Here is a 17,005-nt window from a genome sequence, read left to right on the forward strand (position 1 = left end):
TGGTGGGGGCCTGTAGTCCCAGCTGCTTGGCAGGCTGAGGCAGGAGAATGGCGTGAACCCAGGAGGCGGAGCTTGCAGTGAGCCGAGATCGCGCCACTACTGCACTCCAGCCTGGGTGACAAAGCGAGACTCTGTCTCAAAAAAAAAAAAAAAGAGATGACTGACATTGGATCAAAAACAGAATGCAGGCTTTGTGCATGGAAAACAGTTAAAAACTTAGCTTTATCACTTACTAGCTGTACTTCTTCTGGGTCTCAGCTTCCTTATTTATAAAATGGACGTAATATGACATCATGTGCAGTTTTGAGGGCTAAAGACAATGTACAATGTCTGCTATATGGCAAATAACTGTTAAGTAGTGGATAATATTATTGTCGGAATGAATAAATTTGCCTAACCAATCTCTCCACCACATTCCCCACATTATGAATCGGGTCTTCCTACATTGTATGCTGAGCCTAGAAAGCTCTGCCACCTCCCTTTACTTAACCAGCTCCTGGTGAACAAAACTGTCACTTCCTCCAGGAAGTCTGTACTGACCACTCCAGTTGGTAGTGCTCAACATGTCTCTGAAGGAGAAGATCCCCTGTTATAATTATACCTCAGTCCACCCTGTCTGTATCAATATGCCAATCTCTCCTAGTGGGCATGGGCCATACCTAAATGCAGCCGGCGACTTTGTGAGTATGTGGCACAGTGCTCTATCACTAAAGGGGCTTCCTCAAAGTTCAGTGAATCCAGTCACTGTGGCAAAACTGGTGCCTAAGGGATTGCTCATAATATTAAATGATGCATTCAGGCAAGATCCACAAGTGTCTAAAGGCACTAGTCTGTACTATTTTCCATTCATTGTCTTTGCATTTATTTCCTCTCCTTATCCAGCCCTCTTACCCTTGATCACTCAAAAACTGACTGGCCCTGATGGGGAGGGATAGGTAAGGCTGAGCGGGGTGGAACAATTAATCTGCTTTCCTATTAACCTACTCTAAGCCCACAGGAGTTACAAATGATAGCCTCTTTGTAAAATGATAACCTCGATTTATCAGTCTCTAAAGTAGACTTAAATAAACAAAGCATATTCCCTAAACAATATCTGAAATTTAATTATTTTCCCAGATTAGACCAAAGGAACTGAGAAAATGATCAGATTAGGCATTTCTAACAAGTGGAGCCAATTCCAAGGTTAAGCCATATTTTCAGAAAATTTAGTAAACTCTCAAATTACACTGTCCCATAGAACTGAATCACCTCCTCGGATATGATCACAACAGCCAAGACAATTGGGCTTACCTGGCTATAAATGCTTTTGTGTGATGTAGAATGGCAGAGAAGCTAAGAAGGCTTTGCTGTTAAGACATCCCACTCTCCCTTCCATCCCAAATCCAAAGTCATGAGAAGGCTCTGGCCCAGTGGCTGCTGACCTACCTCCCAATGTGGCTGAGATGAGCAGGTGGGTGCCGTACTTTTTGATGATGGTATCGATGAACTGCTGAGTGGTGGGTCTCCTGCCAAGCAGGCGGATGCTCCTTTGAAACTCCGGCATGAGGGGCACTGGATGGCGGACCAGATCTCTCCTCTCGATGGCTGTGTTCCTCACCTTCCAACGGGCAAATTCCCTGGGCAGGAGAAATGAGCAACACTCCTCAACTTACCACCACTGCCCTCAAGCCAAAGTCCACCCAACCATCCATCCAGGCACATCTCCTTAAGTGGGAAAGTGCCTACAATTTTAATATGTGTCAAGTAATGCTTTGATCTAGAGCTTCCAATCATCTTCAACCAACAAATATTTACTGAGTACTATTCTCATCACAGGAATATTGAACTAGATAAACAACATCATTGTCCTCAAGTTGTTTACAGAGCACCAGAGAGACAAATATCAGGAGTTACTTTTATTAGGGATTGGGTAGAGGGACTGAGGAAAAAGAAAGAGTAATAAAAATAATAATCTGATGATAATATGGATGATGATAAGGTACTGATGAAAATTTTCATGGTATTTTATAGTCCCCAAGAATATCATGCCTAAGCTCTTATATAATGATCACACTAGCCCTATGCCAGGGGATTATTATCCATTTCTGATACCTATCACAGGACCGAGTCCTCCATTGTCTTCTAGTTGTCTGTCCGTCTCTCTTGCTAGACTGTAAATGACATCACAAGAATAGAATCTTCTTAGGCACTCCCTAACCCAGCCCTGTATATAGCTCAGTGCCTGTTACATGGCAGGATTCATGATAATGCCAGACAGAGAAATAAACAAATGGAAAGAAGGAAGGAAGGAAGGAAGGAAGGTAGGAAGGAAGGGAGGGAGGGAGGGAGGGAGGGAGGGAGGGAGGGAGGGAGGGAGGGAGGAAGGAAGGAAGGAAGAAAGGAAGGAAGGGAGGAAGGGAAGGAGGAAGGGAGGAAGGGAGGAAGTGAGGGAGGAAGGGAGGAAGGGAGGGAGGAAGGGAGGGAGGGAAGGAAGGAAGGAAGGGAGAGAGGGAGGGAGGGACAGAAGGTAGGGAGAGAGGGAGAGATAAAGGGAGGGAAGGAAGGAAGGAAGGAGAGAGAGAGGGAGGGAGGGAGGGAAGAAGGAAGGAAGGAAGGAAGGGAGAGAGGAAGAAAGAAAGGGAGGGAGGGAAGGAAGGGAGAGAGAAAGAGAGGGAGGGAAGGAAGGAAGGAGAGAGAAAGACAGAGAGGGAGGGAGGGAAGAAGGAAGGAAGAAAGGAAGGAAGGAAGGAAAGAAGGAAGGAGGGAGGGAGGGAAGGAGGGAGGGAGGGTGAGAAGGAGGATGTATAACAGTAGACAGGACCTAAGGCACAAAGCAACCTGAGGACTGTTCTAGGATAATCCAGAAATCAAATATTGAGCCCAGAGCTCACTTTAATCCAAAATGTTAACATGTATTCATTGAGCACCTAGTATTTTAAAGCAATTAAGTTATGTTCCAAAGACCATGTGGGAGAATTTCCATGTTTGCTTTCACTAATAACAGGATCTCAAGACCAAACAACACCAAATTTGGAAGTCCAAGTCTCGCTCTCCCTCTTGCAAATTATGTGTTGTGATCTTGTCCCCTCTCTAGACCTACATTTCTTCATCTATAAAATTCAATTAATGTTATCTATTTGCTACTGCTGATGCAGGAATTACATGAAACATAGAGTGCAAAATACCTTTGGAAACTGCAAGGTGCTAATTTAATGTGAATTATTGTTTTATAACTTTATTTTCTCACAAGTTCCCAGACATGTACATGTAAATCATTAAAAGTTCACATACAGTAAACTTGGAGCATACAAACCGAGTACAAGTGAAAACTTAGAGGGACTGAGTGAAGGTCGCTTTTGCTCAGTAACAATCACAGTTCCCACCAAAGATGCAGCTCCCCCAGAATGACCAGCTCTCCGACCTGCCTGAGTTACATGCTCTCGGTCCCTTGAGGAAAACAGACTAGACAAGAGGGCTGTAAGGTCAGCTGAGATAAATGATGGGAACCAGAGTTTAATGAAAAGGTCTCTCTCTCCTGCCACAGGATGGGAGAGACGAATGAGGAAAGGGACACAGGGCAAAGAAGAAGCAGAACAGTGGGGGTATCTGGCCGGAATGTGCCCTGGTAATTTAGCGGTGGTGTCTGACCCCTGATTCACAGAACACTGGGTCTGAAAAAAGCTTTCACATTAGAATATGTTTCCAAGATTCAGAGATCATGGTCTGTGTCTGAGTAAGAAATCTCTGTCCATAATTCAAGACATAGTTCAAATTTGATGTCCACTGAGTACCTTGCATGTTGTTGTAGGTACTTAAGTCAATCAACTGCACTCAGTGAACACTTCAAGACACCTACTAAGGACAACATATGATGTCCACAGAAGGGGAATGCACATGTCACAGTCCCTGTCCTTAAGAAGCTCACAGTCTGGAAGACTTTTCAGTTTATTATAAATCAAGGACTACAGGACACGGGAGGAGGAACCTGAACTTATCAGGCCTCTAGGGAAAGCTTCAGAGAGGAGGTCATGTTTGAACTATAGTTTTTAAGTTTGCATGGAATTTAGATCAATGAAGTGTGGTTAAAAACAAAAACAGCCAGAATGGTGGTGCACGCCTGTAGCCCCAGCCACTCAGGTGGCCAAGGCAGGAGGATCACTTGAACTCAGGAGTTCAAAACCAGCCTGGACAACATAGTGAGACCTTGTCTCTAAAAGTAAAAGAGAAACAAATAAACACAAAAACAACAAAAAAACTAACCATGGGGAGGAAAAGTCAGGAACGGTGAGCAGGGATACAGAGAATGTTATGAGAAGGGCAGAATAAAATAGTGGGAGCATGAAAAAGAGCGTGTGGGAGGCAACAAGATGGAACAAGTAGTTGACAGGATGTGGGGATGGGGGAAAGACCTTGACAGCCAGCTGAGACAAATATTACAGGTGTGGCGGCAGCTCGCGGCTTGAGTCCTAATGACCTCGGGCCCAGGGACTTGTTTCTAATTAATAGAATATGAAAGTGATGGAGTGTCACTTTCATGTTTCAGTTACAAAATTCTTCAATGTCTATTTTGTGTGTGTTCTCTCTCTGTGTGTCTCTGGTTCTCTATGTCCCTCTATGTCTTTCTCTGTCTCTGTCTCTTTTTCTGCCTCACCCACTGGCTCTCTGTTCCCTCTCTGTTTCTTGCATTGGTTCTCCTGCTCTCTCTGGCTCTGTGTCCGTCTTTTCTTCCTCCCTCCCTATCACTCACTGCCATGCTGTGAGATGCTCTATGGAGACATCCACATGGCAAGGAGCCGAGGGAATCCTTCGGCCAACAGCTTCCGAGGAAATGAGGTCTTGCAAGGAACTGAATCCTGGCAGTAACCATGGGCTTAAGCTAGGAAACAGACCCTTCCCAAGCTAGCCTTGAGATGACTACAGCCTGGTAACAAACCCAGAGACAGGGCGTCCAGATTCCTGACTCACAGAAACTGTGAGACAATATTGTTTTAAGTCACTGAATTGTGAGGTAATTTGCTAACCAGCAATTGATCAATACACAGCAATGAGAAATGCCAAATATCTGAGGAAAAGAGTATTTCCTTATCAGCTAATCCAAGAAATTTATAAAATTATATATACATATAATTATGAGGTTATATATATGCATATAAACATACTCATATATCAGTATATAGAAAAATATATATAGTTATACGTGTGTGTGTGTGTGTATCACTTTTATTCATAACTTACTGCCTTAGGTTGCTTTATTCATATGAACACACCCGTATTCCTTAAAATTAATATTTATTTCACAGAAAGAAGTTAAGTAACTGTTAAAGGTCATGTAGCTAATGAGTGGTAGAACTGAATATAGAAAACTGGCATCTTGACTCTTAAATCACTCTTTTAATGCAAATATTGAGAGGTAGAATATAAAAGCATAGTAGAACCAGTACCAATACAGAAGAATGATGCCGCCCCCACCACCAAATTACAAAGCATGACTCAATTCCTTTTTTTGAAACAGCCATCACAGTCTTTGACGTTCACCAGCGATAGACCAGGGCCTGCCATCTGTGTTGCTTCCTTGAAAAGAAACTCAGAAAGATGCCTATGCCAGGTACCCAGTTTATCGCTCACAGGGTGGATGTAAGGCCTAAGTGAGGAAATGTATGCGACCTGCTGAGCACAGAGTCAGGTACTTGGGGAGAACTCAGTAACTGGGGATGTTACCCTAAAGCACTAACTACCTGCTCAGCACCACGGACAGAGTTTTTTATCCCAAAGAATTGGTCCACTGGGGGAAGGAGGACAAACGGTTGTTTAGGGAAGGTATTAAGCTATAATGTACAATATGGAGGTTCCTCAAAAAACTAAAAATAGGACTACCATATGATTCAGCAATTCCACTACTAGGCATATACCCAAAAGAATGGAAATACATTATTAAAGAGATAGATAGGCCCATGTCTTATAACAGCACTATTTACAGTAGGCAAAATGTGGAATCAAACTAAGTGCCAATCAATGGATGAATGGATAAAGAAAATGTGGTATACATACTCAATGGAATATTATTCAGCCATAAAAGGGAATGAAATCCTGTCATTTGCAGCAGCATGGAAGGAATTGGAGGCCATCATGTTAAGTGAAACAGTCTAAGCACAGAAAGACAAATATCACACATCTCACTCATTTGTGGGAGATGAAAAATGGACCTCATGAAGATAGAGAGTGAAATGATGGTTACCAGAGGCTGGGAAGGATAGTTGGGGAGGAACGAAGGGAAAAACAAGACAATATAAATGCATTTATTACCATGGAACTGAACACTTAAAAATGGTAAAGAACAAAAAGAACAATGAGCTCCACGTGCAAAAATGGAGGTGAAAGAGAGGGGATAGGACAGTTAGAAAGAAAGGGATGTGTGTGTCTGTGTGTACCTGTAATATATAAATGATAAGAGCTAAAGGCAGAGAGGTTGTCAAGGACCACAGGATGAATGATTATGTATCAAACTATGATAGTAGATTTCAGTCTATAAACTCTGTTCTCACTGGCCGACAATCCAGGCTAAAAGCATTTTGAAGACAGGTTTATGTGGCTCTGCAACCGTTACAGGGATGTTGGAGCAAAGACTGTAATAATCACAGGATTCTGTGATTATTACACTCTTTACCAAAAAACACTTAAGTAAAAGGGCTCAATAGCACCCAGATCTATTCAAAGCTAGATTTAAACAACATTAGAGACAAAAAGGTTGATTACATATTCAAAATTTGAGCACCTACTATTTTTCCAGCTCTAAAGATACCACAGTAAACAAAATTAATGAAAATCTTGCTGTCAAGGGGCACACATGCTGGTGACAGTGGACAGATAACAAAGAAACAAATATGTAATGTGTCAGGGGAGATAAGTGTTATAAAGACAAATAAATCACGGGGAGGAGGCTGCGATGTCCAGAAAGGGGTGAAGCTGTCATTTCATATAGGTCATCAGAAAAGGCCTTTGTGATTTCATGACATTTGAGGAGACACCTGAAGGAAATGAGGGAGGGACCATAGGGCCACCTGGTGAAATAATGTTCCAGGAAAAAAATAACAGCAAATGCAAAGGTCCTGGGGTGGAAATGTGTTTGGCACATTTGGGGAATATCAAAGGGCAGCCTAAATGAGTAGAGGGGTGATATGGGAAGAAAAATAATATCAAAAGATGAAGTGGAAGAACATAGACCTCAAAAGGCTTTTTCAGCCTTACTAAAACTTTTTTAAAAATTCTAAGTAACATGAAAACTCAAAAGAAGGTTTTGAGTCTACCTAATCTGATTTACGTTATAAAGGAAGGGTAGGCAAACATTTTCTATAAAGGTCCAGGTAGTAAATATTTTAGATTTTTCAGCCACAGGTACCTGTTGCAACCACTCAACTGTGTCCTTGTACAGGGAAACAGTCATAGACAATACAACTGAGTGTGGATGTGCTCCAATAAAACTTTATTTACAAAAGCAAGTGCCCGGATATATTTGGCCCATGGGAGATATGTCCTAAAAGCTTTACTCTTACTCCATTCATAGAAGTCATCAAATCCAACTAATACCATCCACTGATGGGAAAATTGAATGTCAAAAAGATTAAGTTATTTGATCAAGATCACACAGCAAATGATCAGGAAGGATTAAATCAGAGCCCAAGGCTCATGACTTCAAGTGCAATACCCTTTCCATTGCAACATGCCACCTTAAAAAAATAATAAAGTAAAAGAAAATACATAAAAGAAAGCAAGCCTTGCTTGCCATGTTGTCTAACTGCTCTGCTGGCCCAGGAACAATTTCATGTCAGTTCTCAGGGAACTGAGCACAACATAAAATATATCTTTCCTTCTGAGTGCACAGAACAAGCAAATTCCCCTTGCAGGAGGAGGCAGAACTCACAATGGCATAGGATCTGTGGAATATGCTTATGCCCAATTAAGCATCCCAGCAGGGTGGGCAAACCAATTAGACTAAGATTAAAATAAGATCCTGGATGGAAGTCATGGGGTGTCTGCAGAAAGGGCCATCCCACTAGGGGAGCTGGAGGTGGGAGGGCAGATGATGACAGGGCCTGGGGATAGATGAAGACTGCAGCCAGGGGTGCTGGATTTAAGATGAGGCTGGAGAGAAAATTGTAAGTCTGAATCTTTCTTTTTAGAGCAAAGCATTGCCTGTATAGGAATCCTCCTTCATCCTCTTTATTAGTCCTCTACTTTCCTACATACATGCAAAAAAATACACTCAATGACACAGTGCACTCAATGTATACACTCAATGACACAGTGCACTCAATGTGTACACTCAATGACACAGTACACCGAAGAAGGAGACATGATTACGAGATAGAAAGGAGAGGCCAGGTGCAGTGGCTCACGCTTGTAATCCCAGCACTTTGGGAGGTCAAGGCGGGCAGATCGCCTGAGCTCAGGAGTTCAAGACCAGCCTGGTAAACACAGTGAAACCCCATCTCTACTATACATACAAAAAATTAGCCAGGTGTGGCAGCATGCACCTGTAGTCCCAGCTACTCAGGAGACTGAGGCAGGAGAATCTCTTGAACCCGGGAGGCGGAGGCTGCAGTGAGCCGGGATCGAGCCACTGCATTCCAGCCTGGGCAACAGAGCGAGACTCCAGCTCAAAAAAAAAAAAAAAGATACAGGAAGGAGAAATGGCTCTGCACTCTTGGGATGGTGTATTCATTCCCGGATATCCGTGTCTCCACCTGTGAAATAAACTGACTGAATTGGATCATCTTTAACCCTGTATCCTCCAACCTAGGCTCTAGGGGTAAAACTGTGAGTTATGATTCTACCACCTATTGGTTTATACTTTGTGAAATGTAAATGGTAGCTACCTTACAAGGATAGGCTTAGGATTATATTAAACCATGAAAACATCAATAAAATATTAAAGTTATTATCAATATCATCATTGTTGTTATGATTACATGAGCAGCTACATTGGAAAGCTGGGTGATAGTGGATAGATGGTGGAGTGAGAAGGGAAAGGACACAATCATGCTCTTTTAAAATTACCAGTAGATAAAACTTTAGGGAAAGGTGGGATCTGATTCTTGTGAAGTAAACTGAAAGTAGCAAGGCTGAATTTAAGAAATGAAGCAATAGTTTATAAACTCCATCCAAGTCTATTTTTTCATATATGTGATGAGGACAAAAAGCATGCACCTCCTCAAATTGTGCTGGGAGAGTTAGATGAAATAATAGTTAGATGACTTCTTTACACAGTGCAACACGGTATGAACAATTGTTAGCTGCTGTTGGCATTAGCATTTGTTTTACAATTATTTGTATAGGACACACTTATGATGTTTCTATTGCTTAAAAGGTTCTATTTTAGTTTCCTCGTCTGTAAAATGGGGTGGGGCAGTGACAATTTCTGCATCTTAGAGTTGTAAGGGGAATGCCTCCAGCAGTCTTGGGTCTATAGGGAGCACTGGATAAATGGGTTTCCTCCATTGTTTTTAGATAATCGGGCTCCTAATGACCTCTGAATAAGTGGTGGGTTCTTTTCTCATGCATGTTTTATGACTTGTTCGCTTACATGAATCTGATCTCAGATGTAGTTGGAGGTTACTTTCAAAAACATACACATCTTATAGGCTTTAAAATATACATAAAATAGGAAAAATAAAAGGGAGAATAGAAAATGAAGTTTGGGTTAAAATAGAAAATGAAGTTTGTAAAGTTAATTCTATAAAGTCCTGAACACTTGATTCAAGTGAACTGCAAGTGTCTCTGAGCTTCCTTGCAGCTGAAGGAAAAAGGGGAATTATAGCCAATAGCCATATAGTCAGAAAGACAGCAGAGTAGTTGTTCGAAGTTATTTGAGAAATAGATTCCCTCAATGTTACAATAAGACACAAACATTTTCCATGGTTTCTCATAAAGAGATCAATAGAGTTGATGCTTGTGGGAGATGTTCTGAACAATATTCCTGTGAGTTTGATGGGCTCAAGGTAGCCTAATGCATATAATGAAGCACTATTCATACATGATTCATACAATAAGCAACAATAAAGCAACTCCATGAGGGGCAAACATATTACAGTCTAAATATATAGCTTTCTGGTGGTCTGGCTTAATCCAAGAATACATTCTGGAATACTATAATGACATTGAACCCCGAATAAATGTTTGTTGAAAGCATGATTGATTACAGTGATGGGATGTTTGCATTTGTTTATTCCTGGGTGACTTATCCCATTGGTCGCATTAACTAATCATTTGGAAATGGATAAAGAGAAGCTTCTGAGTATTGGAGTGATAGAGGAAAACTCTGGGACAGCTTCTGTTATTGTTAGCAGCAAATTATCCCCAGAGGTGAACAAGGGGAATCACAGAGGAGAAGAGTGAGATGAAATCATTGAGCTGAGAGAGGAAAGAAGGCATTTCTCTTGCCTGCTGTTCCCACTCGCTCCCTACCCGATCCTCAGCCAGCTCAGAGAAAGGTGAACCCAAGGGCATATGTGAAGCAGAAATGATGCATCTTAACGAGAGGGTGTCAGCTCCAAATCCCCTGCCTGCCTTCGTGTCCCATAACACAACTGGCAAGGAAGCTGAGAAACAGCCACATCCAGGCGGATCTCTCAGGGCATTTTGGCCCCAGAGGGGTGAAGTGAGGAAAAATAGAAAAGAAGAAGAAGAAAAAAAGAACTATCTCTGAAAATGTAATTATGAATAGTATTATTTTAATTACAAGTAAAGATATCAACTTAACTTTAGAGAATAAAGTACTCCTTGCTTATAATGTGTACAGAGGTCTATTTTCCAAAGGTGTTCACTTAAGTAATGACAGTTTTACGCCAGCCTCATAGCAGTTCTGAAGGCTCTTACGGGGCTGAATTCAGAGCAATGGGGGTAAATAATCTAAGGGGAGCACACTGGAAGGGGACTATGTGTTTCTCATTGCACATAAACTTGAGAGGGAAAAATAGAAACACAACAAGCGCACTTGGAATGGCCCAACTTTTATATAAATGGGCCATTTCCAGAAAAGCAAGTGGGATTCTTCCTGAAGCACAGTTATCGAGGGCAGGGGGCCACAATGGTGGCTATGAGAGTTAATCGTGGGAAAGGAAGCTTAGAATGCACTTGTTTTATTTTACCCCAAAGGGCCCAGTGTTTCCTGAGATACACTCCGTGCACCAGAACTGCTCACTGCCTTGCCATACAGAATCCAAAACATCAGGATAGAGGGCCTTTAGGCACTCATGGCCATCACTGTCATTTCACAGATGAGAAAACTGAGACCCATAGAGAGAAAGGGACTTGCTACGGCCACAGCACCATTGGTGGCGAGAAGGACTAGGAAATAAGTTCCTCATCTTAGATTCCGTGTTCTTTACTCTGATTCACTGTCTTATTCCATTTTCTTGACTTTGTGGGGTCTGCTGTGCACTTGGTCCTTTACAAATCTCTGTCACCCCCGCACGTTATTCTCCCAACAACCTGGAAGATCGGGAGTATGATCATCCCCATCACAAATGGAGGAAACCAAGGCCCAGAGCAGTGAAGGCCACTTGGAAAATCTCCACCAGAGCTGGGACAGAAATTCAGGTTCTGTGATTCTCAGTCTGGGATCTTCCTTGTTTCTCCCTATTCTCTACTCATCTGCCCATTCTGGTGTCCCCATGTAGATGGGGGAAGTCATTGACTCCGGTAACCCACCCTGCCAGGAGTCCCTGCAATGCTCTACAGAAAAACAAAATAGAGGATATCAAGGAAAGCAAATGCTCATTCCATTGAGCACCTGGAAAGAGGATGCAAAACAGGTCCTTTCGCAAAAACATTCTGGTACTGTGGGATGAGCACAGACTTTACGGTCAGCCTGGTCTGGCTCTGAATCCTACAGTAAAGCCACTCATTAGCCGAGTGAACATTTGCAAATCCCTCAGCATTTCTGAGCTTCTTTATCAGTGCAATAGGAATATTAGTATTTACCTTGCAGCATTGCTGGAAGGATTGAACATAATGAATGCAATTAATCTGGCAGTAGTAGCTACTCAATAAATGTTAGCTACGCATCCTGCCGCAAGGCGTTCTAAAAGGAGAGTTTGTTGTATAACACATAACTTTTAATGGATATTTTAAATGATCTTAATATGCCTATGGGCTCCAGGGATTACACGAACTGCATATAAATAAAATATTTAAAATTCTGTTGACTCAATTTGTCTCTTTGCTTATTTCCAAAGCATCTATTGTGAAAGTGTGACTCATAACTAAATATAGATTAATAAAAGTTTGGAATGGCAATTATTTCCCAATTTTATCATAAATCCTATTAAACATTGTAATTATATGAATTTTTTCCTTTCAGATCACAAAATTTGAAAGCTCCAAGGGACCACAAAGAGTGTCTTTGTCACTGCCTTAAATTTTAGATGGAAACACAGGGACTCTGAAAGAGGAGATAATTCTCTCAAAGACACACAGCTGTCAGTACAAGAGCTGGTTTTAAAAATCCAGGTCTCGCACACCAGGTCTCTGCTTAATTCCCTCTGCCACAGTGCTTTGTTTAAGAGGAAAAATGAACAACTTTTTTCCCGGCAAGTAATACTGCATTTAATTGCCAATTTCTTTCTTGTTAAGATATTTTAGGATTAGTGAGCATGCTGCCATCTCAGAGCCTCCCCCAAATCCACATTCTCAGCTAGACCCTTAGTCATTTTCCTATAAAGAAATATTCCCTGTCCCTGTTTGAAACTAGTTAAGAAATATCTTTTTCTTCTGCTAATTCATTCGGTTATATTCACTGAATATCTGGCTCTATATCAAGAACCAGGGATCTAAAACCATATTTTACTTAACCAAAATGCACTAAAATCTTTAAAGATTAACTCACAAGGCACCAAACTATGGGCCAAAGACCAAATGTGTCCCACTGTCCGTTTTGCAAATAAATTTTTATTGGAAAACTATCACACTCCTCTATTTATGTGCTGTATATTCTTTGGGTGCTCTTGCACTACAGTGGCAGAATTGAGCAGCTGCAACAGAGACCAGAAGGCCCACAAAGTCGAAAATATTTACTGTCTGACCCTTTATAGACAGTTTGCTAATCCTCTTTTATCTCATTGACCCAGACATCAAATAATATATTTTAAGGAAATAATCAAGGATGATCAAAGATTTATATATTGTACTACCACTGACAGAGATAGATAGATCAGTGATTTGTTTGTTTGTTTTGCTTTGACAAAAGTATTCCCTTGCTCCCAAAATGTTTGAAAACTACTGGGCTGAAGCAAATTAGAAAACAGGGGTGTTTACCCACATAGTCTTCTTGGAGAACTTTTAAACCTGAATAACACACTCATTATTTAAATATACACTGGAAGAAACTGATAAAAACTGCCCAGGTCACATCTGAGTTAAGAAAATAAACGTTTTAAGTGGAATTTATAATTTGATGATTAAACAAGGTAATTGATTTAGTATACTCAATGATAATAGAAAAACAACGGGGTGGGGGTCGTCTAAAGTATTCTTAGAGATATTTGATTTGATTACCAAAGCATCATAAGAAGAAGGAAGGCATCATCAATGTTCCTAGCTGGCAGGATCTGATGAGTTGTAAATGTCATGAAAACACGGCTCCGGCTCTGAGGGTTAAAACTGGAATGACTAGGAATAATTGACAGCAATTATTAAATAATAATTTAATTTAAAATATTCTCAATACTCTCAAAATTACACTCAATAAAGCAAGTCCTTGCTGACTGTCAGAACTGATCAGAATAGAACAAGCTGCTCTGGGAAGTAGAGGGGTCCCTGTTTTTGAAGATACTGAAGCAGAGTTTGCATAACTGATTGACAGAGATGCTTATAGGAGGGATTCAGAATCCAATAGGTGGTTGGAAAGTGTTATTGTTGTCCGTACTTACTAGGAAATGCTATGAGTTTCAGAAAAGTAAAAATGTTTACGGAACATTAGGAACTGTATTCTGGATACCCAGGTGAATTGGACATCTTTCAGTCAAAATTAGTCATCGCTGTGGCCACAGACACATGTTAGTCTCACATAGGCACCAAGATGATGGATAAGTTATAGTAGGGATTGCCTATTTAGGTTTTTCCAGCTCTGAGTTCATTGGACAGTACTCCAAAACACACTGAGAAATGCCAGTTTCCTGTTTTATCCCAGAGCTACTCCCAAAGTCTGAATTTTAATTCTGTTCTTTCTTCCAAAGCACATAAAAATGGTTTCTCTCCACCAAATTGTCCTCAGTTCCTCTTTTTTCCTGTCTCCACACATGACTACCATTCCTCTTGAGCGTAAAGTATTTGATGGCAATATCCTACAAAAGGCCACTGCCAACAACCAACATGGTATTTCTGCAAGCTCACATGGTATTTTCCAGAAGGAAGAAAAATACTCTTTTCTACTTTCTTTTCTTTCTTTCTCTCTTTCTCTCTTCCTTCTTTCCTTCCTTCCTCCCTCCCTTCCTTTCCTTTCTTCCTTCGTTTATTCTTTCTTCTTTCTCTCTTTCTCCTCTCTTCTCTCCTCTCTTTCCCTTCTCCTTCTTCTCTTCCTCTCTCTCTCTCTCTCTCCCTCCCTCCTGCATGGGTTTACTGCCTAAACCCCTAGTAGACTCAGAGATAAATAATATCTCTTTTACACTATTGGACATGTTTGATTTTCCAGGTCCATATGCTTAAGCACAAATGTATGTTGGTCAACTATATATGGGCCAGGCACTTTGCATGAATACTCACAAGCACCCCGGGAGCTGGTTGTGGTTATTTTCATTTTACAGATGAAGAAACTTAAGCTCAAAGATTCCGGGTTTAACTATCTCTATGACACTATGTACATGCCACATGTGATTTAGGATTGCTTTCAACCCAAAAATCTCTCTAGCAAGCTAATTGCCCATTATGAGACCCAAGTCTATGAATTTATATAAATTGTTCTTAAACTGCATCATATTTCTTACTTACTTCCTGTATTTTAAGCAACATTCTGCCAATATTTTGTCCTCCTTAAAAGCTGAGGCCAGGCGCAGTGGCTCACAGCTGTAATCCCAGCACTTTGGGAGGTCAAGGCGGGCGGGTCATGAGGTCAGGAGTTCAAGACCAGCCTGGCCAATATGGTGAAGCCCTGTCTCTACTAAAAATAAAAATAAAAATAAAAATAAAAATAAATTGCCAGGCATGGTGGTGGACGCCTGTAATCCCAGCAACTCAGGAGGCTGAGGAAGGAGAATTGCTTGAACCCGGGAGGCAGAGGTTGCAGTGAGCCAAGATCACACCATTGCACTCCAGCCTAGGCGACAGAGCGAGACTCCGACTCAAAAAAAAAAAAAACAAAACGCTGAAATTGGACTTGGAGGAACCAACACTGGACTGTGGGCATAGGCATATAAGTCAGCCCTCTACTCTAACATAATAACCTGGACAACCTTAGACAAATAATGATTCCTCTTTGAGTTTCACTTTACTCCTCTGTAAAATGAACAATTGGAGTGGATTAATGGCCTTCATGCTTTTACTTAGACTTGAAACATTTGATTTATCAATATATTCTTTCAAATAATTTTGGGGTAAGATTTTGTCTCTATGTTAGGTGCTAGGACTACAGGAGTAAACTCTATAGACAAAGAATGTACATTTTGCCGGAGGAAGTACAAACAATAACATTCCAATAAATATTTTGCAAAATAAGTAAACTACATATAAGTAGAACTTCTCAGGGGATAGCAATGAACGCAGACCCCTGCCTCTCCCCTCACCATCCTGCCCTTCAGGCCAGGGGCACAATTTGAAAACTATCAGACACAGACGCCATCTGTGTTATTTTGACGTGAGGTCAGCCACCCGCATCAGAATTTGGTGGGAATCCATGTTAAAATACAGAAACAAGAGCTTAGTCAAAACTTAGCAGGCCAGAGTCTTTGCCTCTGCCTTTTTAACAAGCTCCCAAGTGACTCTTCTACAGAGTGAAACCAAGAACTTCAGGACTGAAGTGCCTCTGAGGTCTCCTCTGCTTTGGACAATCTTCTCCCCCATTCTCCCCTGATAAACTCCTTCTCATAAACTCCCCAGATAAACTCCAAGCCTGGGCTTGGAGGTCACTTCTACAGGGCACTTTAGTTGACTCTCCCAACTAGCTCAGCCTCAGGCTCCCCCAGACCAGCTGGCAATGATTTTATTGTCCTCACTCTCCACTAGACAGCTATCTCCATTGGACAGGGACTGTATCTATTTTTCTCATCTCTAAGTACATTGCCTGGAACTTATAAAATACCCAGTAAACAATTCTTTTTTTTTTTTTTTTTTTTTTTTTTTTTTTGAGATGGAGTCTCGCTTTGTCGCCCAGGCTGGAGTGCAGTGGCGCGATCTCTGCTCACTGCAAGCTCCGCCTCCTGGGTTCACGCCATTCTCCTGCCTCCGCCTCCCGAGTAGCTGGGACTACAGGCGCCCGTTACCACGTCTGGCTGATTTTTTTGTATTTTTAGTAGAGACGGGATTTCACTGTGTTAGCCAGGATGGTCTCGATCTCCTGACCTTGTGATCCACCCGCCTCGGCCTCCCAAAGTGCTGGGATTACAGGCGTGAGCCACAGCGCCCGGCCAACAATTCTTAAATAAATGAAGGCAATACAAACGGGCTTATGAATTGATCTTCTCTCCTTTCCAGCACTAAGAAACTCATGTTCTTAGGCACTTCCCGCAATCAGATTGTTTCACTGCCAATACAGAGCCCCTGGAATCTGGCAAGTTACCTTAGGACTCTGTTTCCAAATTGCCTAAGTCTTCAGTGACTTCCTGTTTCTATTTATTACTTCACCCTGTTTCATGCGTAGGCAGAGGTGGCAATTAAATCCTTAGAAATGAGGAATTTTGGAATTAATCCTTAACACCTTAGTGCGTTCATTTTTTCCCCTTTCCAATCAGTAGCATGTTGGGTAAGACCAGAGATCTGCAGGAAAGAAGTCTTAATGGGATTAAATAAAACAAGGTTCTTCGCCAAGACACACAGAAGT

At 41.5% G+C, this 17,005-nt stretch overlaps 1 protein-coding gene across 2 annotated transcripts in view; it reads right to left on the reverse strand.

Moving 5' to 3' along the window:
• The window catches only part of BRINP1 (BMP/retinoic acid inducible neural specific 1), a 196,990-nt gene that overhangs the window by 74,829 nt on the left and 105,156 nt on the right, over positions 1-17,005 (reverse strand). For both annotated transcript variants that reach the window (XM_054502297.2, XM_063649867.1), the window contains exon 3: positions 1,426-1,616. In XM_054502297.2, coding sequence (XP_054358272.1) covers positions 1,426-1,616 — 191 coding nt within the window. The remainder of the gene's footprint in view (positions 1-1,425; positions 1,617-17,005) is intronic.

Source organism: Pongo pygmaeus, chromosome 13 (genome assembly GCF_028885625.2).
Source record: "Pongo pygmaeus isolate AG05252 chromosome 13, NHGRI_mPonPyg2-v2.0_pri, whole genome shotgun sequence".
In the NCBI taxonomy this organism is placed as follows: Eukaryota; Metazoa; Chordata; class Mammalia; order Primates; family Hominidae; genus Pongo; species Pongo pygmaeus.